The sequence below is a fragment of the Papio anubis genome, chromosome 15 (genome assembly GCF_008728515.1).
Source record: "Papio anubis isolate 15944 chromosome 15, Panubis1.0, whole genome shotgun sequence".
Classification (NCBI taxonomy): domain Eukaryota; kingdom Metazoa; phylum Chordata; class Mammalia; order Primates; family Cercopithecidae; genus Papio; species Papio anubis.
In genome coordinates, this window is record NC_044990.1 from 20170661 (window position 1) to 20194756 (window position 24096).

Consider the following 24096-nt stretch of genomic DNA (forward strand, 5'->3'; position numbering starts at 1 on the left):
AAAAAGATAATTGACCCCTCATTCATTCACTCATCAAATCATGATTAATGAGGACAGTAGAAATGGTGATGCTGGGGGAGGTCAGTCAGGTAAACCTCATGAGAAGGTTAACATCTGAGCAAATGTTGATACCTGGGGGAAGAGCATTACAGGCAGTTGGTACAGCTAATCCAAAGACCTTAAGGCAGGCATACCTGGCATGTGGAAGGATGAGGCAGGAGAGCAGAGTAGATGGAATAGAGGAAGTGGATAGAGCAGCACCAAGCAGTACAGGACATGTGGTTACAGACATAGAAGGATGTGGGAGACATACTGTGTAGGATACTGAAAACTGTTGTAAATACTTGTACCTCTACTCAGAATACAATAGGAAGCCACCGAGGATTTTAGCAGAGGCGTGGACTACTATGCTGTGAACAGACCACAAAAGGGCGTAGGAAGATAAATACCTTGTGAGCAGAGGCACTGACCACATTGACTGTATTTCCAAGAATATTTGTAGAGCACACAGTGCAGCCTTGGGAGATATATTTTCTCTCTCTCTCTCTCTCTCTCTGTAAGAAGGTAATTTGGGTTACCTAAGCTCAGGATTCTTCTTCTATAAGGCATCTCACTATAAGTGCAGGTATCATTTGGCCCTCTTTCTGTTGCCCTGTGGGAACTGGGGCTTGAGGAAGCAGCACAAATGCTGGTACTCTGACTACTGCTTTTGCTGAAGACTCATTCCTCTTTTGTCTCTGACTCAGGAGTCTAGTGTCTTCTTCCATGAAAGCCTTTTGTGGCAAGCTAACTTGTTAGCTTAAAAGTAGAGTAAACCCTTAGATATTTCACAGTTCAAGAATAAGGCTGGAAGCAGGGCGACCCATTAGGGAACTATTTGAAGTAATCCAGGTAAGAGATGATGGTGGCTCAGATCAGAATGGCGGCAAATGGAGGTGATGGGGAAAGCAGGATAATTCTGAATATATTTCGAGGGTATAGCCAATAAGATTGCAGGATATATGGAAAAGAGCATAAGAGAAAGAGAGAAACAAAAAATGAATTTGGAGTTGTCATTAAGAGAGATTTACAAAAGACTATAAATTAGGTTTAAGAAAAAAAAAGTAAGTTCATCATGGACATGTTAAATTCAAGACAGGAGGTATTGAACTGGAAACTGGATATGAGTGTGAAGTTCAGGAGGAAGGTCTTGGCTGGAGATGAATATTTGGCAATAACTGGCATATAATTGGTAGTCTAAAACATGAGGCATTCTGATTTTATTAAAGGAATGAGTATAGATAGGTAAAAGGACCAGGGCCTGAGCCTTGGGACATTCTAACAAGCTCCAACAAATAAGGCTGAGCAGGAATAGTTATTAAGGTAAGAAACCAAGAACATACTTGAAGAAGTATTGGAAGTCAAGTGAAGGAAAATGCATCAAGGAGAAGAAAGTGACTAACTGTATCAACTATATAATATATTAAATACTGCTGGTAGATTCAGTACAACGAGGACTAAGAATCAACCACTGGATTTAGCAAAAGAAAAGTCACTAACGACCTAGATAAGAACCGTTTCTGTGGAGTAATGGGAGCAAAAATCTGATTAGAATGAATTTAAGTGAGGACGGTGCAGAAGAAATGGAAATTGCAAGTGTAGACAACTCTTTTGAGTACAAAGGACTGTGAGGAATTTTGTTACAAAGGAGAAGAAAAAAAGGTAGCAATAGGTGGCAAAAAGAGTAAGATTAAGAGGGGTGTGTGTGTGTGTGTGTGTGTGTGTGTGTGTGTGTGTTTTGAAGATGAAGGAAATAGCTTGATTGTTTGCAGATGGGAATAATGTAGGGAAGTTGCTGATACAGAAGAGGGAGGGCAGAACTGCTAGAGCAGCAACCTTCAGAAGGTGGGATCTGGTGCTCATCTGGAGGGACTCCCTCTAGATGGGAATGCAAACAGTTGACCTGCAACAAGTGGGAAAGCAGAACATCGTAGGTGGAAGACTTGGTTGTAGGAGTCTGTGGACATTCGTTTTTAATTGCTTTCATTTTTCTCAGTGCAGTAGGAAGACGGGAGAAAGTAACAGAAATCTAAAAGAAAGTCAGTAAACTGAATCCTGGTTAGCAATGGGAAAGCAATGAGACTGGTGGGAAAATGAAGGAGAATTTCCCTTTCCCTCCATAAGCCCTTCTATATTTCAATCACTTGCAGTAATTGAATGTTCAAGTATTGTATAATTTTAAAACAAAAAGAAATTCATGCAGCAGTGTTGGAGCTGCGAGGAGAGAGAAGATAAGAATTATCATATGAGAAGAGGAAAGTGAAAGGTCTAGCGAAGCACGGTGTGATTGCATTTAGGGACACTTGAGGTCCACTGCTAAGAATGTGAAATGAGATTGGTCAGTTTTGGGCTTTTTCTAACCACATTCAGCTGTACATGTGTAGGTTCAATGTTGTCAGAGAGTTGGCAGTAACCAGGGCGGAGGGGTTCCAAGTGCACAAGACAAGCTAAGAGAGGAACAGGGAAGCTAAAGAATATATGTAAGGGAGTCATAAATGTGAAAGATCATGGAATTGAAGCTAGGTAAGAAAAAAAGAAAGCCTAGGTAAAGGAGAAGAAAATATATCAAGATGGGTAAGTGAAAAGGTGGTAGGATCAATGGATTGAAGCTTCTCATACATTTGAAGAGTTGTTGGATTTGGTGTAGTAGAGGGAGTAGCTGGAAAGACTGGAGGTGGTGAATGCATGGATGAGATAAAAATCCCAAGGACAAATGAAGACAGAATAGGAATAGGAAACAGAAATTACAGAAGTGTCAGTTATAGAAACTAGCCATGAATGGCTAAGATATGGTATAAGACCGCTGGAATAAAAACATCCAAGGAGCCAAGAGGCCAGAGAGTTGGATGGGTCACATATGTATATATTGCAACCACTCCAAAAGAAGAGTAGGGTTGCAGAGAATGAAAGTGAGCAAAGGGCTAAAGATCAGTAAGAAGTGACTAGGATGAATAGGGGTAGATAACAGAAACAAGAGCAGATGGCACAGTATGAGGATTTGGAGGTGGATGGAAGATGGAGACAGAACAGAGAGTATTCTTACAGGCATTAGGAGTGACTTGGGGTATAAGGGGTGACCTATAAACAATAAAATAACTCAAACCTCTATACAATTAGAAACAACTTTTCTTTGGTGTGTTTACATTATTACATTTCTAAGTGCATCAGTAATCTACGAATTGTTAGTAACTTTTTTTTTTTTTTTTTGATTTTTAAAGATTTGTTTAATGAAAAAGGGAGCTAATTTAGAAAGCTGTTTTTTCTTCTTCCTCTAAATAAGGTATTGTGAGAATAGTACCTTCTATTTTGGTACATTTTAAGTTAAGATAATATGAATTTGTTAATATGTGCATTGTTAGAATGATAAGGTAACATCTGTACATAATAAAAACTACAAAACAGTATAACTGAGTATTTTATATTCCCATCCCTAACTTCCATTGCAAACAACGCCTTATCAGATTCTTGTGGACCTTTCTGGAGAAATTCTATGCATGTACAAGCATTTGCATGTATCCATCCCTCCTGCCTTTTCCAAAACACATGAACGGGTAAACTACTATACCCACTTTACTGACTTATTGTTTCAATTACTATTTTGAGTATTGATTTTTTTATAGCAGCATCAGTAAACTTATTCTCTGTTTTTAAACAGCTACATAGCATTCTACTGTGTGGATACAAAAGAATTTCTTTATCCAGTCCCACTTAGATGGACATCAGGGTTGTTTGCATACTTTCTACTATAAACAGTGCTATAGTGCCTATCCTTGTACTTAAACATTGTATAGGTAAATTCCTTGGATAAATTCCTTTATGGGTAATTGCTAGATCAAAGATCCCACTCAGAGACTGGGCCTGCTTCACACTGAGTGTGAGAGTCCAGAATTATATACTTGCTATAGAAAAGAGAAGTCCTTCTTAAAGACTTTTGATGAGTAAGTTTATCCCAGGGCCTCTCCAATCAATGTGAATCAGTCTTCTCAGAGCTGACCTCAATATTTTTCATGGTTAGGGGGATGTGACAAAAGTAAAACCATTTCTCATTTTGTGTTTTATTCTAAGAGTTTCTCAACAACAAAGTATAGTGTAATGGTTTAAGAAAAAAGACTCTGGGATCAGATAGACTTAGATATGAAGCCCAAGTCCACCACTCATTATCCCAGACACTATCAAAAAATAATCTCTCTGGGCCGGGCAGGGTGGCTCACATCTGCAATCCCATCACTTTGGGAGGCCGAGGCAGGCGGATCACATGAAGTCAGGAGTTTGAGACCAGCCTGGCCAACATGCTGAAACCTCATCTCTACTGAAAATACAAAAATTAACCAGGCCCAGTGGCACATGCCTGTAATCCCTGCTACTGGGGAGGCTGAGGCAGAAGAATTGCTTGAACCCAGGAGGCGGAGGTCGTAGTGAGCCAAGATCATGCCACTGCACTCCAGCCTGGGTGACAGAGCGAGACTCCATCTTGGAAAAAAACAAAACAAAACAAAAACCTCTCTGAATATCAGATATTTTTCTTCACTAAAAGGGGGATAATAAGTATTCTCACAAGGTGATTATGATGGTGGCATAGCACATGATAAGCATTCAATGACAGCCATTACAGCAGTGTTTTTATTGGTATTGTTATTATCATTACAGTTTTTACCTAAGGTACCGAAGAAATCATTGCCTAGGAAAGGAAATCCAGGTCTGTTTGCCAGAACAATCATCCTAAAATCAGGATGAATCACAACAACATTTTCTCTTCCATTCACATTAGCAGAATCTGAAAAACAAAATTTCTATTTATTCTTTATCAATATTTAATAATTCTTAAAAATATCAAGCAACAGTCTTGAAGATAACATAAATAGTTATACTGTTCAATTATAAAAAGCTCTAAGATATTTCGCTGTGATAACTTGGTTGCAGAAACAAAAACTTTCTTGAAAAAAATTTGCTCAAGAACCAAACACTGATAAAGCATATACTAAATTATACAGGAACTTGCACTCTTATATACATTCAGTGTATATCTAAAAAAAAGCAACCTTGTCCAAATGTAGACTTACGGTACTTAAGCCTGGCTTGAGATGTTGTTAGTCCTTAAAAAAATTAAAGACAGAAATCCATAATAAGGGAGGCCGGGCATGGTGGCTCACGCCTGTAATCCCAGCACTTTGGGAGGCCGAGGTGGGCAGATCATGAGGTCAGGAGATCAAGACTACCCTGGCCAACACGGTGAAACCGTGTCTCTACTAAAAATACAAAAAATTAGCCGGGCGCGGTGGCGGGCGCCTGTAGTCCCAGCTACTCGCGAGGCTGAGGCAGGAGAATGCGTGAACCCGGGAGGTGGAGCTTGCAGTCAGTCGAGATCGCAGCACTGCACTCCAGCCTGGGCGACAGAGAGAGACTCTATCTCAAAAAAAAAAAAAAAAAAAAGTAATCCATAATAAGAGAGAATTCAAGGAATAGGAATAGCTAAAGGATAATCCAAACTTTCTTTACTTTTTATCAAATCAGTAACCACATCCTTTTGCATAGAGCCCGCCATTACGCAGCGAAGGAGTTATTCCTGTTTAGATCATGCACCCTGCAACCTAAATACATGGTAATAGAATAAAGGTCTTAAAAACCTAGTCAAACTCATTAGTACAATGTTGATTTATTTCCAATCATGGGATTGTACCATAGTTCTTAAAATTAGTGATCTTAAGTTGACTGGGGCTTTCTTTGTGTAAATGTGAAAGGTATTTCTACTGGCTAGTGTACATTTCAGATAGAATTGGAAGTCCAGAAAATAATTTAAGATAGTAAAAGTTTTATTATGGTTATTTCAGGAAGAACCACTTGCTATCTTAATTTATTTAAGCCCCACCCTTAGGTTGCCCATCTTTAAGAAACGATAGTTGTGAAGTACCTACAGCTTTATTTGAGATGAGTCTGGAAGAACCTACTCTCATTTTTTTATGATACCAAAAAGTAATCTTTCAGCATGTACATATTCATGTACAGCAATACAACCAATAGTTTTAACTCTGATCCCTATTAATCTTAGTAGTGGAAAATAAAAAGGGTATGTGGCTATAGGCAAAATTTAATCAGTTAATCAAAACAAAAATGACAATAAAAAATGAAAAATTTAAAAAGTAAAGAAAATGAAAAATGTAACCCTACAAGTGATGGTTCATGAAACTACATTCAAAAGAGCTTCAAGTGCTCTTTTTCAAAACGTCAGCTACAATCACACTTGAGTTTAAAATTATAACGACTCTTCCTCAAAAATATATCAGAGAATGTTGAAGGTTGCCAGGAGATAATTATTTCTTAAACTACACTTGTGTTTCAGCAATTCCTTCTTCTTTTCCATTTCACTGTCCTCATAATGCTTCATAAGGGCAGGCAGAATTCTGACAGTCTGAATGATCTTTTTTTTTAAGAGAAAGTATTCAGGGTAACTCAAATTCTAATTTTTCACATAAAATCATTGTGAAACTGAAATATTAGAATGCTTTTGTTAGTGCTAAGTTCAGGCTCAAAAATGGCAATCTTGCAATGATGCTGTCCCAGAATATCTCTGTGGTGATGCACTTGTACCTTTTTAATGGAGTTTTCCTTACATACTCTCTTTGAGTATTGAAGATTTTAGTTATTAGTCTCAACTTGTTTGGTTACTCTGGTTGGCTATATATTTTCAATGGCTAGTTACAGATTTTCAAGTCCTTTCAGGACACAAACATTTTAAATTTTAAATTTAGGAAATGGTCTCACATTGCATCAGACAAACTTAATTGCTCCTTGTAGTTTAAATACACTGACAAGATTAATCTCTCTTCATTTTTTTTCCTAACAATAACAACAAAAAGGGTGTGTGTGGGAGGGGGGCAAGAGATAATAAAAAACAGAGGATAACTTCTTCCTAAGGCAGGAGTGTGTGTGTAATATATATGTCTTTATATATACACGTGTTCATCACATATATCTGTACCTATAAAATAAAAAGTCCAGCATTTTTTATTATAATGAGCAAATTGAAAAAAAAATCATACACAAATAACTGAGAGATGAGTACAAGGGTTGTATGTTGGTATTGTCAGAGTAGTAAAATACAAAGTTGATTTGTACTAATACTACTACTAAAAATTTCAAAGATGCTTGCTGGCTGTAAAAGTAAAACTGACAAAGCTAGATTCAGATGTATTAATTTTTATAAATGATTGTCAATACAGGCAACTTAAGTTATATTGAACTTAGGCTTATTATTTGTAAGTAGGTACCCAGCTAAGTTTGTGATTTGATACAGAGATATAAACATTGTATGCATTAAAGGAAACATTGCTTTTTAAAATACTCACTTGCAACAATGCGTCTTCCATCTGCTAGAATCATTTCTCCATTTTCTACTAGAGTTTTTAAAATACACGTGACATTTGTTGGAGCTTTGTCTGCCTCATCTACTACCAGAATGTGACCCAACTTTACTGCTTTAACCTTTGAAGACAGAAAATTTATCATAAACAATTAAATGAAGACAGCCATTATTAAAACTTCATTACTTACTGCTTTGAATTTATAACAGCTGGCTTTATTTAAGTTATGAGAATACACACACACACACACACACACACACATATATCTATAGCAGAGCTGGAAACAAAATTTTGGGATTTCTACCAAAAGCTTCACGTAGTTACTAAACTGCCAACTCTACAGTAATCTTTTTATTTCATTTTAGTATTAAAATTATTCCCATGGTAGTGATACCCAACAACATCTCACACCCAAGAGTAGGAGAGATTTAAAACAAGTATAACAAATAGAGAAAGTGTCATGGGAGTCATGAAGAGTGAGACATTACAATCATTGTGGACATTAGAACACTGAATTTGTTAAAGCTCTTAAAAGAGTATACAATTGTAATAGACCCAAAATGGATAGGGCAGAAGAGGTGGCTACTCAAGACAAAAAGAATCAATGGTCAAACTCAAGAAATCCTGGGGCAAATCTAGAAATGAGTGACTATGAACAGTCTATGCTGGCTGAAGTAGAAGTTAAATGTGAGAAAAGGGACTAGAAGGGTAGACTGGGTGTCTACTGCTAAGGGTTTAACTGCCAGACCAAGAAATAGGTACTTCCTCGTTAAGTAATAGGATGCAATTTAATGGTTATGAGTTGACACATGATAGAAGTGGAGCTTGGAGCTACACTTTAGGATATTTAATCTGGCGACAATATGCAGAATAGTTTGGTTAAAAAGTGGTTTGGGAACCTGATTTGAGGGAGGTATGAAAAAAATGGAAATAAAAGGCATTAGACTGATTTGAAGGTTTTGTAGAGGCAGAATCTATAGTCTTGGCAGTTGCTTGGGTGGGAAGAGGAGAAAGGAAAAATAAAAGTCTTAGATTTAAGGTGACTGGGTTGATGGTGACAAGATGAAAGCTAGAGAAAAGTCTTAAAAACATTTTTGAGGGGTGGATAAAAGAAGATATCCAATGAATTTAAGTGAAAATCTCAAGATTAAAAAAAAATAGTAAGAAATATAACGTAAAGTGGACCATATCCTAATTTTTCTCGTAGGATGGTATATTTTAAGAAAATACAGATTAAGAAATGAGCATTCCTTCTACCACAATTATTTTAAAGCATATTTTAAAAAAACTTATAAGAAATTTCTTTTTTAAATTTTAGGATAAAAAAATAACTGAATTTAAAACAAGAAAACATGTAGCTTCTATCCTAAACCCGGTCTTTGTTGAGGGAAAGTCAGGCCCAATCTGGGAGAACTCAGGCAGGAGATCCGAAAGACTCCACTCCCTGGGGTGTGGACCACAGAGGTTCCCATGATGACTTCTTTGTGCCATTACTGCAAAGGTGTCATGTGCACAGAGGGACATGCCTGGCAGGCTGAGATTTCCTTAGGTCTTGTGTAGGAAGTTGAGGACTGGATCTTCCCAGCTGTCTAAAACACTGGGCAAATATTTTATTAAATAGAAACACTTCTAAAAACTTTTCTAGAAACCTTACCTATTTTCAAACTGTATACATTTGAAAATGATGGTAAACTTAAAAAAAAAATCTGGAATAGAAAAGAAATCAATAGAGGATTTCTGTCATTCTCTAAATCTCTCACTCTGAAGACAGAAGGACAAAATAGGAAAACATGTTATCTTCCCAATAATTTGTGTATAAATATCCTCTCCTAAAATGAACATGAATGAACGCTTTCCAGTTAGGCTGAAACGTACTAGAATCTGATATGGTTTGGCTGTGTCCCCACCCAAATCTCATCTTGAATTGTAGCTCCCATAATTCAAAAGAGGGACCCAGTGGGAGGGACCCGATGGGAGATAACTGAATCATGGGGGCAGTTTCCCCCACACTGTTCTTGTGGTAGTGAGGAACTCTCACAAGATCTGATGGTTTTACAAGGGCAAACCCCTTTTCTTGGTTCTCATTCTCTCTTGCCTGCTGCCATGTGAGACATGCCTTTCACCTTCCACCATGATTGTGAGGCCTTCAGAGTCACGTGGAACTGTGAGTCCATTAAACCTTTTTTTCTTTATAAATTACCCAGTCTCAGGTATGTCTTTATAAGCAGCATGAAAACAGACTAATACATAATCCATGAGAGATCCATCCTCCAAAAACTGAAACACAACTATGATACAAAAATACACTTGAAAACATTTCTGTGATTAGATTACTAACCAAAGGTGAGTCTTCATATACAATAAGTCCGTCTTTAACTGAAGGCTGAAGTGTAAGAGTTTGTACTGTTGTATCCCTAAAGTAAAACCAACACATTTTATAGTTAGTAAGGAAATAAGCTGATGATTGATCATGAATAAAAATACAGCACAGGTGCATTTTTTAAAAGATTTTTGTTCATCATCCTGCTTCCCCTCCCCCCCACCAAAAAAAACAGCAAGTGAAATTTATTTCAGTAACAATACTCTGTAGACTTAATACAGTATAAATTACAAAGAATTTGAGAATTCATCCAGACTTATAGATGATCCAGGTTCTTCACTTCTCTTTTTCTTTCTGGTAATATCTCTTGTAACCACTTCACACCTCAAAATTACCTCCTGAGGGTGAAGAGGAGAAACTAAAATAAATTTTTTATATATATATATATATAAATACACACATATATATATATAAATAATATAACATTTATATTGTTTAAATACAATTTTGATGGCAAGTTTGGTAATGATTGGTATGCTGACAGACAAAGCAAATCTAGGAATTACACATTCAGGCCCAAACTGCCATCACTAGGTGCCAAAGCCAGACTACCATACCGCATGCCAAGAATACTCAAGAATTACTTTATGGGGCCGGATGCAGTGGCTCACGCCTGTAATCCCAGCACTTTGGGAGGCCGAGGGGGGCAGATCACGAGGTCAGGAGATCGAGACCACCCTGGCCAACACGGTGAAACCCTGTCTTTACTAGAAATACAAAAAAATTGGCCAGGTGTGGTGGCAGGGGCCTGCAGTCCCACTTACTCAGAAGGCTGAGGCAGGGGAATGGCATGAACCCAGGAGGCGGAGCTTGCAGTGAGCAGAGACCACACCACTGCACTCCAGCCTGGGTGACAGAGTAAGACTCCGTCTCAGGAAAAAAAAAAAAAAGAACTACTTCATAGGATTTTGAACATTTCTGTTGGAATTAAGGCAATCCATTATATTTCTTAAATCTACTTTTTACTATTTACTTGACCCTCCTTTAGATCAGGATCTTCAAAAATATTAACAGTTGGCCATCCTGATGTTAAGAGCCTCCTCACATGATGAGTTGTAACATTCACATCAAGTATGGATATTCTTGCCAAAATGTGTGTAAGGAAGTTGCAGGTGATAGGTAGGGTCAGATATTTTTAAGGGGATCAATTTTGTATCTTTGCCTTCTAGCTAAGATTATTTCCCACAGAGAATTAGAACTACTTTAAAAATATGAGTAGCGTCTTTGAAGAGTTCAAAGTTATTTTTTCAAACTACCCTACTTCTTATTCAAAGTAAAGCATGAAGTTGCAATTGTGTTGTTTTGACTATCTACTATGTACAGGACACTACTGGACAGTGAACTTCAGACCTTGATGTTATACTTGTGAAACGTACACCCAAATGCCAAACTTTATTATAATCTATTAAAATTGCAAAATGTGTATCTGTTTTTTACAAAGTAATAAATAGCACTTGACAATAAAAAACAAGATAAACTTAACATGTCATCAAATAACTGTTTTTCTTTTAGCAGAACAAATATAATAAAAATCAGTTGATTGCTTTGAGAGGCAGCTGTGGAGTAGTGCACAGAAGACCTTGAAGTCAGATCAATCAGGATTCAAATTCTTGTTTTGCCCCTTATTGGCCATGTGATTTTGGGTAAGTAATAAAGCCCACTCAAAAGGATTGCTGATAGAACACTGGGAAAGTGTCTAACACCGTATCTGGCAGATAGCAGGGGTGTAATTACATACCAGCTTTAGATATTTGTTATTATTGTTGTTGCTGTGACTGAAAGTTCCTTGCCTACCTACCTTTCACTTGATCTTCAGTTTTTTAGCATAGATGGTACTTCTTGAAAAATCCCTTCCCTGACCTTTTGTAGACAAGCTTAGGTGCCCCTGCTATGTGATCCCCTTGCCATATATCCCTTAATTCAGCCCTTAACACACTATACTGTAAGTACTTGTGTTACTATCTTCCCACACAGACTGTAAGATCTAAGAATATAGAACATGTCCACACTGTCCCTCATTCTGTTCCCCATCTAGATGTCTGGCTCACTGGAGGAATTCAATAAATATTTGTTGAATGAATGAAATAAACAAAAAATACGAAAAAGTAAAAGTCAACGATGTAGTTTATAGTGCAGGATAAAATATACAGACTTCCAAATTTATTAGATCATTGGATTTTGTTTTTAAACAGAGAATCTGGAACCTACTCTAGTAAATGTTGGGTTAGAGTAAAGCTAATTCTCTTAGGGGTAAGAAATGGTACATTCTGGCCAGGTGTGGTGGCTGAAGCCTGTAATCCTGGCACTTTGGGAGACTGAGGCGGGCGGATCACAAGGTCAGAAGTTTGTGACCAGCTTGACCAGCATGGTGAAACCCCATCTCTACTAAAAATACAAAAATTAGCCCGGAATGGTGGCACGTGCCTGTAACCTCAGCTACTCAGGAGGCTGAGGCAGGAGAAAAGCCTGAACCCAGGAGGCAGAGGTTGCAGTGAGCTGAGACAGCACCACGGCACTCCAGCCTGGGTGACAGAGCGAGACTCCATCTCAAAAAAAAAAAAAAAAAAAAAAAAAAGAAATGGTGCATTCTAAGGAATGCATCTGTAGGTCTGTATTAGAAAGTATAGTCATGTTGAGAAGGTATGTATGGGATTGACTAGTCAAGGGACCGAGGGGTTGATGGTTTATGTCCAAGATGGAGTTGAATTGGAACTTACGGTTGCCGTGGGTACCTTCCTCATCAGATTCCTCATTTTTGGAGCTTGAACAGGTATGCTGGCAATACAGTTATTGACAATTACAACTTTTAGACTGTTTGCCTTATTTGCATCTAACTTGGAAAGGTTCTCCTTCTAACTTGACCAAACAGTTTCTTCGGTTAATTCTCTGGGATTCTGGCCTGTTGCTGTTCCTGATTCCTATCCAACTCCCATCGCCATAATCCTGGCTCTCCTGGGCCTGGCACCTGCCCCCATAATCTACTGCTTCTTATGGCCCTAGCACTATACTTTACAAAGAATCTAATTTTGTTTATCTTCTCTAAAAAACAAATTAAATTATGTCTAAAAATAAAGCCCCGTGGGATGGTAGGGAAAGTGAAAAATACATTGTGGCAAGTTATTGGTGATTATAAATCTTCAGTATGAATAAAATGTTCCCTATGTAACAAATGGATTGTCATATATCAATTTTCTGTATTTATGGGTTTTATAAACTTACTGCAGGACATATATATATATATATAGCTAACAAATTAATCATTCAAGTTTTAAACAAATCAAGAACAAAGTTTAGTTAAACTTACTTATTGTTAATATTCTAGCAATAGAGAAGGGAGTGGATGAGGAAGGGAAATAGATGTGTTTACACAGATTTTTATAGTAATATAACGAATTTCTCACCTCAGCTTTCACATATTTAATGGGCAACAACATGTCATCTTCCAGCACCAAATAGAAAAAGGAACTCTTGCATCATTATTAGAAAGGAAATTCAGTTGTTATCTTAATAATTATTGAGCTTCATAGCAGATTAAGTAAATTCAACCTGAATTCTAATTTTAACAAGAAAATGAAGTTGCTCTGTAACACTCGAATTCTGATAGCATACAACGTGTCAAATTAGATTTCTCAAAAGACTTTTGTGCTAGAAATAAAAATCACAGGTTTGAGAAAACAAGCACAAATCAGATGATTTTCAAAAGAGACTAAAATGAGAATAAATGCAAATGGGAAATGTGGCTTTTAGTGGAGTAGTACGTGAGAAAGAGAAATTTATAGGATAAAGGTGGTTTTGTTCTGCTCTTATAATAAGTCCCTTCATCTAGTACATAAAAAAAAAAGCAAAGGCTAGTAAAATATGTAAAATAATAATGAACTTAAGAAATTAGTAGGTTTATGTTTCAGTAAGTTACCCTCATTATGTAAGTGGGAAACAATCCACTATTGTCTGCATAAGACTTAATACAATAAGAAAAGGCTCGATTTCCAAGATATACTATAAAATTGCAAACTTTAACTTAGTAAGTAATAAGGTGACTACCGTTGTTACAGGCAGCATAAACTGACTCTTAAAGACAATATAGTATTTCTTTTTCAGAGGGTGCTTGATTAAAATCATTGCTCCGCATTTATGAGCAACTTGGATAAAAAGATTAATTCTCCACACAGACAATGACCCTAAGAGAATATTTTATTTCCTGCAACTTCAATCCTCTTGTGAATTGTTCCTCTCAAAAACAGCTTTGAAATATAAGCGAATGAAAATTTAGTGTCATAACAACACTAGGGAGAAGAAAACTTAAAACACATTTTAGTCACATGTTCTTAGCCTAAAGCTTAAAAAAGAGATGTCTTTCCAGTACAAAACATTTATCAGTAATACTTGATGAATGAATTAGAATGTTCAGCTAAGTGTTGACATTTGTTATCACTGTTCTCACTTTTGACTATCTTACAAACTACAGCATCTATCCACTAAAGCCTGTGTCAATAAAGGGGTTGCTCAAAGGAATACTGTACTAAACTCTATTCTTAACTTTGGCACTTTAAAGTCTTTTAAAAAAATTAGAGTTATTAATATTTCAATAGTAATTTAAAATTATTCCACATGTAATAAAAGCAATTAAATTGTGTAAAGACCAAGTTTTTGTCAAAATAAGGAAAGAGAGAGCAAGCACGATCTGTTCTGAAAGATTGTTTATAAAGGTACATTAAGGTAGTATCTTCTAAGTTATTGAGGAGCACAATATCTAAAAATAGTGATGTTTACTTTAAGGATGATATTTTAATAACTTGTATCTTAACTCATTTATAGTTAGATTGATTTTAGAAAATTAATAATAGTTAAACATAAGAGTGAAGGAAGAAAGAAGACACACAAGAGTTTCAAAGAGCTGACGAAAATCTTCTCTGTCTTTATAGTTCATTAAAATAGAAATGCCTATAGGAATGGTCCACACAATAATATGACTCAAACATGAGAAAGGAAAGACAGAATATGGAACAAAGGCAGCACTGAAAAAATGTTTGCCCATTTCTCCTTTTTTTTTTTTTTTTGACAGTCTCGCTTTGTCGCCTAGGCTGGAGTGCAATTGCATGATCTTGGCTCGCTGCAACCTCTGCTTCCCAGGTTCAAGTGATTCTCCTGCCTCAGCCTCCAGAAGAGGTGGGATTACAGGCATGCACCACCACACTTGGCTGATTTTTGTATTTTTGGTAGAGATGGTGGTTCATCATATTGGCCAGACTGGTCTTGAACTCCCAACCTCAGGTGATCTGCCCCCCTCGGCCTCCCAAAATGCTGGGATTAAAGGAGTGAGCCACGATGCCCATCTGCTCATCATTTCAAACAGAAGTTTAATTATGAAGAGAGAATTAAATGGCAATTTTTACCAGTAAGACATAAGCCTAACATCATTGATTGAGAGAAGTAAACGCTGTCAAAAGATATTTTTCAAGTGAAGATGAGTCCTTGGTATCAAGAACATAACTTTCACAAGACTTACTTTAAAATGAGTAAAGAAATAAAGATAAAGAGGACTAAACAGAATTATCACTAATAAAATAGAGTGGTACTTAGTAAAAGGTGATGTAAACAAGTTTAAGAATCCCTTGATGTTTACAGTCTGAGCTGTCCGCAGAGTAGTGGCATCCCATCCCCTAGCCCTATCTATAAAAGACAAATTCACTTTGCCATATTAGGCAAGAAACTTCCTTAGCCCCTCAAACAAAAACAGTCACTGTTAAAAGCGGTGTTGCTATCCGATAGAACAATAGGAGGGTATAGAATTTTGAACGGGAAGAACGTGTTTTCTTCTTCTTTTTGATTTCTATTGTACAACATGGTGAATATTTCTAGTTAATAACAGTGTTGCCTATTGCAAAATTGCTAAGTAAATTTCAAATGTTCTCATCACACATAATGTTAACTATTTGAGGTGATGCATATGTTAATTAGCTTGATTTAATTATTTCGCATTGTATTCGTAAGGTATAACATCGTTTTGGACTCTATAAATTTTTTTCCCCACACAACTCCCTCTTCACAGAACCCATAAGTTTATACAATTATAAACTGTCAATGTACAATTAAAAAGAAAAAAGAAAAAAGAAGACAAAATGAGCTATGATTATTGCAGTGTTGAAAACCAGCACCAGACTAAATCTGAGGTCTTTCCCTAGTTTGGTCAATCTCCTAACCTCCTGAAGCCCAAGATTACTCATCTCTACAGAAGGAATTAATGTAGAACACTGAAGAAATGTGATAGTGTAAAAAGTAAGGAAGACAAAAGAGCAAGAGACAGAGACAAAAAGAATATTATTATACAGTGTTTTGAATATTTGGAACGCTTTGAGGGAAAAGTCCTTTTAGTATAAGTAAAATATTTCTGCCAAAGCTGCTGAAGACTCTATATTTTAAAATGGTTATTTTGTAGGGCAGTTTATTTAGTAGTCAATGACTCATCACTAATATGCTCAGATGCAAAAAATCCAAACTATAGAAGGAAGGAAGACACTAGGGGATAATATTCATAGAATATTATCGGTGATACAACACTCTGCTCTTCAGAGGTAGGGTCTTGCTGGGAACAGCTGGTAGCAAAAAGCCACAGCAAAACAGTCACCTGATGGAAACGAAACGTTTCAAAATGTGTTTACAAAATCTACTTACCTCCACCACATCTCCTACTACTATATTAACACTATTTAAAAAGAAATTCTTCCAAAGTCAAAGCCATGCTGATAATCGAGTATTTTAACTAACTGAAAAAGTTCTAAGTTGTCCACTCTTTAGAAATAAAAACAAATCTACTAAAATAGTATATAGAAAAATGGATATTTTTTCTGCACTCTGAAAACTAGCTTTCCAGCTTGGTAAATTTTAGGCATTCAACATGACCTAATTTCTTTGCAGGAACATCATTTTCCTTTTTCCTGACAAAAAAGAAAGACAGTGTGCAGGTCCCTTATTTGAACAGAAAAACATATTTTCTAATTGTTTTTTGAAAAAAAAATAGAGGAATGAAATAAGGATAAAAATACAAAGTTGAATGAGGTTACAAAGATGCACACACATGCAACCAGCGGGTGTGGCTGATGAACACTGTACCCACCGCATAAATCTTTAGCAGTAAATACAGTATATATTACCTTTTTAAAAAGACTTTATCAATTAAGTAACAACATAAAAGTGTATAAAAAGACAAAATTAGTGAGTGACCACTTTTTCATGTTAGGACTTTCTATGATCTTTTATTCAACAAATATTTATTGAATACCAGTGAGTACTGCTTTAGAGATTGGAGGAATGTCTGTGAACAAAACAGGTAAAAATTCCTTTTCTTGAAGACTTCAAATTCATACTACACTTAAGGGAGCTTATCTTACCAAACTAATAATGTACCATCTTTAGTACAGTACTCAATTTTGCATGAGATTAAATATCAAAAGATATTTTGTCAGAGGCAATTTAAAGAAATAAAGTTAAAATGAATATTTTTTATCATCAAGACAAATAACAAGCTAGTCTGGTGCAGTTTAAACCTACCAGAGGAATCAGGTTCTCTATGAAGTTGGTTAGGTATGTCTGTTTTGGTTAATAACCGAAAATACATCTTCACATAATATATGTTATCTAAAATTTACCATATAAGTTGCATTTTGTATATAGCATATTATTATTTGACACACTCTAATCCATGAACTATTTTATTCTCATTTTGGCTGTTCATCAACTAGAAAAAATTCCCAATTCTCTAGTTTTATGTTTATCAGACTTTAACCACCCAGGTCAAACAAAAAATAGTATATAAATAAGCACTATGTTTGGAAAACTCTTACCTTAAAGAAAATCTGTGTTTAAGTTTTCTATCATTTACCTGTTTTATTGAGTTTTTATGATAGATATTCATAAAGGAAGACACAATTGCATCATAGGAAAAACAATATATTTTGCATTTTTAGCAAAAGAAGTTAAACAATTCATTTCAACCCCTGCCTATCTTCCAGTGTAATTTTTTTTTAATTTTCTATTTTTTTTTCTTTATTTTTTATTTTTTATTATTATTATACTTTAAGTTCTAGAGTACATGTGCATAACGTGCAGGTTTGTTACATATGTATACTTGTGCCATGTTGCTGTGCTGCACCCATCAACTCGTCAGCACCCATCAACTCGTCATTTACATCAGGTATAACTCCCAATGCAATCCCTCCCCGCTCCCCATGATAGGCCCCGGTGTGTGATGTCCCCCTTCCCGAGTCCAAGTGATCTCATTGTTCAGTTCCCACCTATGAGTGAGAACATGTGGTGTTTGGTTTTCTGTTCTTGTGATAGTTTGCTAAGAATGATGGTTTCCAGCTGCATCCATGTCCCTTCAAAGGACACAAACTCATCCTTTTTTATGGCTGCATAGTATTCCATGGTGTATATGTGCCACATTTTCTTAATCCAGTCTGTCACTGATGGACATTTGGGTTGATTCCAAGTCTTTGCTATTGTGAATAGTGCCGTAATAAACATACGTGTGCATGTGTCTTTAGAACAGCATGATTTATAATCCTTTGGGTATATACCCAGTAATGGGATGGCTGGGTCATATGGTACATCTAGTTCTAGATCCTTGAGGAATTGCCATACTGTTTTCCATAATGGTTGAACTAGTTTACAATCCCACCAACAGTGTAAAAGTGTTCCTATTTCTCCACATCCTCTCCAGCACCTGTTGTTTCCTGACTTTTTAATGATCGCCATTCTAACTGGTGTGAGATGGTATCTCATTGTGGTTTTAATTTGCATTTCTCTGATGGCGAGTGATGATGAGCATTTTTTCATGTGTCTGTTGGCTGTATGAATGTCTTCTTTTGAGAAATGTCTGTTCATATCCTTTGCCCACTTTTTGATGGGGTTGTTTGTTTTTTTCTTGTAAATTTGTTTGAGTTCTTTGTAGGTTCTGGATATTAGCCCTTTGTCAGATGAGTAGATTGCAAAACTTTTCTCCCATTCTGTAGGTTGCCTGTTCACTCTGATGGTAGTTTCTTTTGCTGTGCAGAAGCTCTTTAGTTTAATGAGATCCCATTTGTCAATTTTGGCTTTTGCTGCCTTTGTTTTTGGTGTTTTAGACATGAAGTCTTTGCCCATGCCTATGTCCTGAATGGTACTACCTAGGTTTTCCTCTAGGGTTTTTATGGTATTAGGTCTAACATTTAAATCTCTAATCCATCTTGAATTAATTTTCGTATAAGGAGTAAGGAAAGGATCCAGTTTCAGCTTTCTACTTATGGCTAGCCAATTTTCCCAGCACCATTTATTAAATAGGGAATCCTTTCCCCATTTCTTGTTTCTCTCAGGTTTGTCAAAGATCAGATAATTTTTTTTTTTTTTTTTTGAGACAGAGTCTCGCTCTGTCACCCAAGCTGGAGTGCAGTGGCGCGATCTGGGCTCACTGCAAGCTCCACCTCCCAGGTTCACGCCATTCTCCTGCCTCAGCCTCCCGAGTAGCTGGGACTACAGGCACCTGCCACCATGCCAAGCTACTTTTTTTTTTTTTTTTTTTTAAAGTAGAGACGGGGTTTCACTGTGTTAGCCAGGATGGTCTCTATCTCCTGACCTCATGATCCGCCCGCCTCGGCCTCCCAAAGTGCTGGGATTACAGGTGTGAGCCACTGCACCTGGCCCCCAGTGTCATTTTAATGGCAGAGGAAAAGGAACCTCAGAAGCTCTGAGGAATCAGAGGGCAGAAGACTGAAGCAGCTCTCTAAACATATTTTCTTGTCATCTTATGTTTTATCTTAAAATTTGATGTACATGTTTTTAAGATTTAAAACTTCTTTTACTCTCTAGCCCTATGTCACAGCGATGTAGATTTTGAAGCTATTCCATAATAAACCTAGTTTCTTTCAATACAAAAATATTTAAGCCATCATTAGGAAAATAGCAGCAAGGAGCTGTTGTCCTGAGCCAACACTTTCAGGAAACTGAGTTGAACTGAAGACGGCTGACGCTGCAGAGCAAGTTCAGCATCTGCACGCATTTTTCTGTTCTAGTATCAGCCACATTATATCTTGGACTTCATTATATCTTGGTGTAAGTGCAATCAGTTTTTTCACTTTATGCACTGTGTCAGAGTGATCACCATCTAGAGCCTCCAGAATGATGCCAAGAAGGAGGTATGTGCAGCATTTTCTGACTCCTGCTGGTAGGCATTTCAACAATGGCACCTTTTAAAGATATCACATAGCTTACATCATGTGGGACCAAAAAGTTCCTCATCTCCTAGGAAATCTCTTCTACTCTTTCAGGATGAACATGAGGATGTGGTTCATTTGTCCCGTTTTCTCATCCGAGTTTAGGTATCACTGCAATTTATTTAAGATTAGCCAAAACATCTTCAAAACCACACCAAAACAAAATACTTAATACGTGGGTCAACGTAGAAAAAAATAGGCATGTTTACAGAGGCAAAACACTGGAAATAGGCTACTGTCCAGCTACTCAAATGTCAACCTTCCCAGCGAGGCCTTGCCTGATCAACCTATTAAAACTGTAATCTCTGCTCTGGCCCCGTTCCCTGCTTTATTTTCCCCCATAACACTTATCACTATCTGATGTACTACATATTTTAATGATCTCATTCTCCCTCTCACCAGCAACTATAGATAAACATGAAGACTGGCCTTTTTAGTACTTGTTCACTGATGTTATCACTCACACTTAGAAAAGTAACCAGCATGTAGTAGGTGTTCCCAATGCTTGCTGAGATGGATGCATTTCAGATACTTCAATCATGTACCGTGAGGCCATACTGAGCTATTAGAAGTTCCTTACACACCGGGTTTATTTGTGTGCACCTTTTCTCCTTTCTGGAAAGTTTTCTCTTCCCTTTCCCCCGCTTTTTATGACAAACGGTTAAGGCCCATTCCTTAAACATTTAGCTCAAATGTCACCTCCTCTTAGAAGCATTCCTTATTTCTCACTGTTATCCTCCCAGCTGAACTATTGTTCTATAGGAAGCACTTTACACTTAAGAAACTTTTCAGTTGTTCACATGAGTATCTCCTTCACAAGACATATACTGCCTACAGACAAGGGTATAACATTTTTTTACATATACCTTGTGTCTATCATTATGCCTTCAACATTGTAAGCATACAAAAAATGGTTAGCCAAAGAATAAACACATGAGTGTATTAAATACTAATTATAAAATGAATTATATTTATACATTTCCAGTGTGCAAAGCAGGTTATTAGGCATGGTTTATAGAATGAATAGTTCACAGACCCCAATCTCGGGGAGCTCACATGACAGACAGGGTGATAGATATAAGGCAATTAAATTAAATTCATGTCAAAAGATGACAAGGGCTGTAACAGAAAACAAAACAAAGTGCAGTGGGGATACAGAAGAGAAGGCAATTAATCCTGATGGAAAAGAACAGAGTCCTGATTATGAAATTTGATTTTAACTGGCAGGAATGAGTAGAAAGTATGTCTAGGCAGAGGAACAAGCATGTAGAAGTTGGGGGATGCAAGAGAAGTTTAAGGCTACACTTAGTTACCCAGCATGTCTAGGATACAGTTGCACGGAAGGACACAGAGTTAGACAGGCAGGCTAAGTCCAGAGTGTACAGTCTTCGTTGCCATTCTGAAGAGTCTGACCTTCATTTCACGGAAAATACGAAGCCATCAGAGAACCAATCATCTATCCATTTCAGAGACTGGATTGGAGAAGATTCTCTAAATGGATGTTTCAAAGATGGATGGAAGGGAAGAGACATTACATTCATTCATTTGTTTAACAAATGTTTATCTAACATCCACTATACTCCAGGTATTATGCTGGAAGTAGGAAGTTCAAAGATATATACCTGCCCTTAAGGAGATCTCTCTGTTTAGCAAAGGAGACAGAGATGGGAATATGTAATTGTTACAAAAAAATGACGGGTACAATACCAGAGCCTGTTCTAGGTCAGTGGCTCGAAACTTAACCATTAACGAAAGTTTTTAAGAAGACACATTCCACAACATACAAAAATAGAAACAAAAAACTATGAGCTAAAAGTGAAAAACACCACCTTAAAAACACTCTTGGATTTTATTGGTTATTAAAGAAAAACCCTTTTTGTTCTCATTAAAAATTAAAGAAGGATATTTTGGGAAGAGCAATGTTATTGATACACTTTATTATTGTGTGATTTAAGGGTCTCCTCCTAACTTCAGCTTACTTTGCTACTTTGTTTCAATGCCTAGCATCTCTGAAAAAGAACTCACAAAGACAGGAGATCCAAATGGAAGAAGTGCAATACTGACTGCATTCCGTGTAGTTCAATACACATTTTTCAATCTCATTTATCAAACATAGGCTCTTTTGCACCCTACTTTATGCTTATGGTGGCACAAAGAAAGGAACCAACATCTGCTTGTGGAAAAGAAGAGGGAAGGATCTAAGATATTTTCTTACAGGAAAACACTTTGATTTTCATTTTGAAGATAAAGTACGAGTTTGCCGGGTAGACTTGACAGGGAATTCCAGGCAACAAGAGCTGCATGGAACAAGTTGGGGAGTAATAGATATGGTATGTGATACCTAAGAACCACAGGCAACTCATATGGCTTATGCATATGTGGGAGAGAAAGGTAGGTGGAAGTAAGACAAGTGAAACAGATAGTGGCAACGGGAGTCATTGCAGGGTTCTGAGCAGAAGAGTAAGTAATCAGCTTTATTGGTAGAAACATGTGAGGCATGGAAAGGAGAGATTAGAGGCTGAGTTCTTAACCAGGAGGCTACTGCAATAGTTCAGTCAAGAAAAGATGAGCAATGGACTGGTTCTCACTGCTACAAGCATGCTGACACGAATGATTCTATTTCCCTAGTGAGAGACCTTAATTTGGCTTGGTGCCATGAGCTGTTGGCTGCAGTCCTATTCCAAACTGTCACTTGACAAAATTCTTACAACCCTCTAATTGCTGTAAATGTGAAAGGCTGGCTATTACTTCGCTTACAGATCAAATCTGCATTGGGTCAATTCAGCTACCGACTCTCCAGAACAGACAAAGCTGCTGAAATGCCAGAATGTCTCACCACAAATAAACTACAATTATGAAAATAATAATTGCTGCCAAACATATCAATGTTTGAGTTCTCCTCAAGTAGTCTCCCATTTGTTCCTTACCACATTACCCTTTAAAAATGCTTATGTCATTTTCACTTTATTAATAGCATTGATATTTTCCTGTTTATTAAATTATTTGTTCATTGCCTATCTTCTCACCACTAGAAAGAAAGCTTCATGATAGCAGTGACCTTGTCTGTCATTCTGTTCATTGTTGTATTCTCAAGAACAGTACTATGGACGTAAGAGGAACTCAGTAAAGGTTTGTTGCAGTAGATCTCCTTTACTACCAACTGCAACTATACCCCAGCTACTGCAGCGCTGACTTCTGAAAGCTCAAAGCTAAACTTTTCTCTAGAGAATTTTCTTCTACTAATGGAGGTTACCTCACCCAGAAATGCTTGGGAGGTCACAGGTGCCTGCCTCCCTTTCTCCCTCAGGGCAGCCCTAAATCAATGACTTAGAGATACGAGGGTGAAAAAGGCTGGTGCTCTTGCCTTCAGATGGGGTAACTGAGTAGTAACATTCACGCTCCAGAACTCCTTACGAAGAGGCTGAGGCCAGCCTTTAGCTAAACCACCTCTTTTCATTGGCCTTTTCCTGAGTCCTTCACTTGCTTACAGATTTCACCTAGAAGCTGTCCCTCTAAATCATTTCCACCAACATTTACATCTCTGGTTCTGCTGCTAGGGAACTCAACCTAAGATATCTGTTGACTGTTTGAATGAATGAAGAAAAACGTAGAAATAATTCTTAGATCTTCTAGCAATACTTTTAATTCTTCCTGCATAAAACATCATAGGTACACCTCAGTTAACAGAAATTAGCTAACGAAGTTGTGAACTGAGCCACCCATAATACATAAATTTACTACTAGTTTAAGCCCCTCATCCCATCCTCTTCTGCTCATTTGTCACTGTTGCCCTCATCTGAAGATTCTGGCTAAAACAATAAGGAATGGCATTTTATAAAACTAAAACAAAAACAAAACAAAACAAAACACCATTTTAAATCTAATTGAATAAGAACAAAGTTGGGGGGTATCTTCTTCACTCTGTCGCTTATAACAACCCTGTAAGAAACCTGCAGCTGGTGCTGACTAGAAAGGTCCAGAGAGAGGAGAGCAGGTTTCAGTGGTTAGGACATGATGTTAAACATGTTAAGATAATATACGATTGAAATAGTTCATCTTGAGTTGTTTTGTT

The 24096-nt window shown here is 37.0% G+C and overlaps 1 protein-coding gene across 2 annotated transcripts in view; it reads right to left on the reverse strand.

Annotated features, from left to right (window-relative positions):
- VWA8 (von Willebrand factor A domain containing 8) overlaps positions 1–24096 on the reverse strand; it is a 379623-nt gene that overhangs the window by 149158 nt on the left and 206369 nt on the right. For both annotated transcript variants that reach the window (XM_003913811.3, XM_021929568.2), the window contains 3 exons: positions 9736–9811; positions 7383–7518; positions 4694–4813 (listed from right to left, as the gene is read on the reverse strand). In XM_003913811.3, the coding sequence (XP_003913860.2) occupies positions 4694–4813; positions 7383–7518; positions 9736–9811 (332 nt within the window). The remainder of the gene's footprint in view (positions 1–4693; positions 4814–7382; positions 7519–9735; positions 9812–24096) is intronic.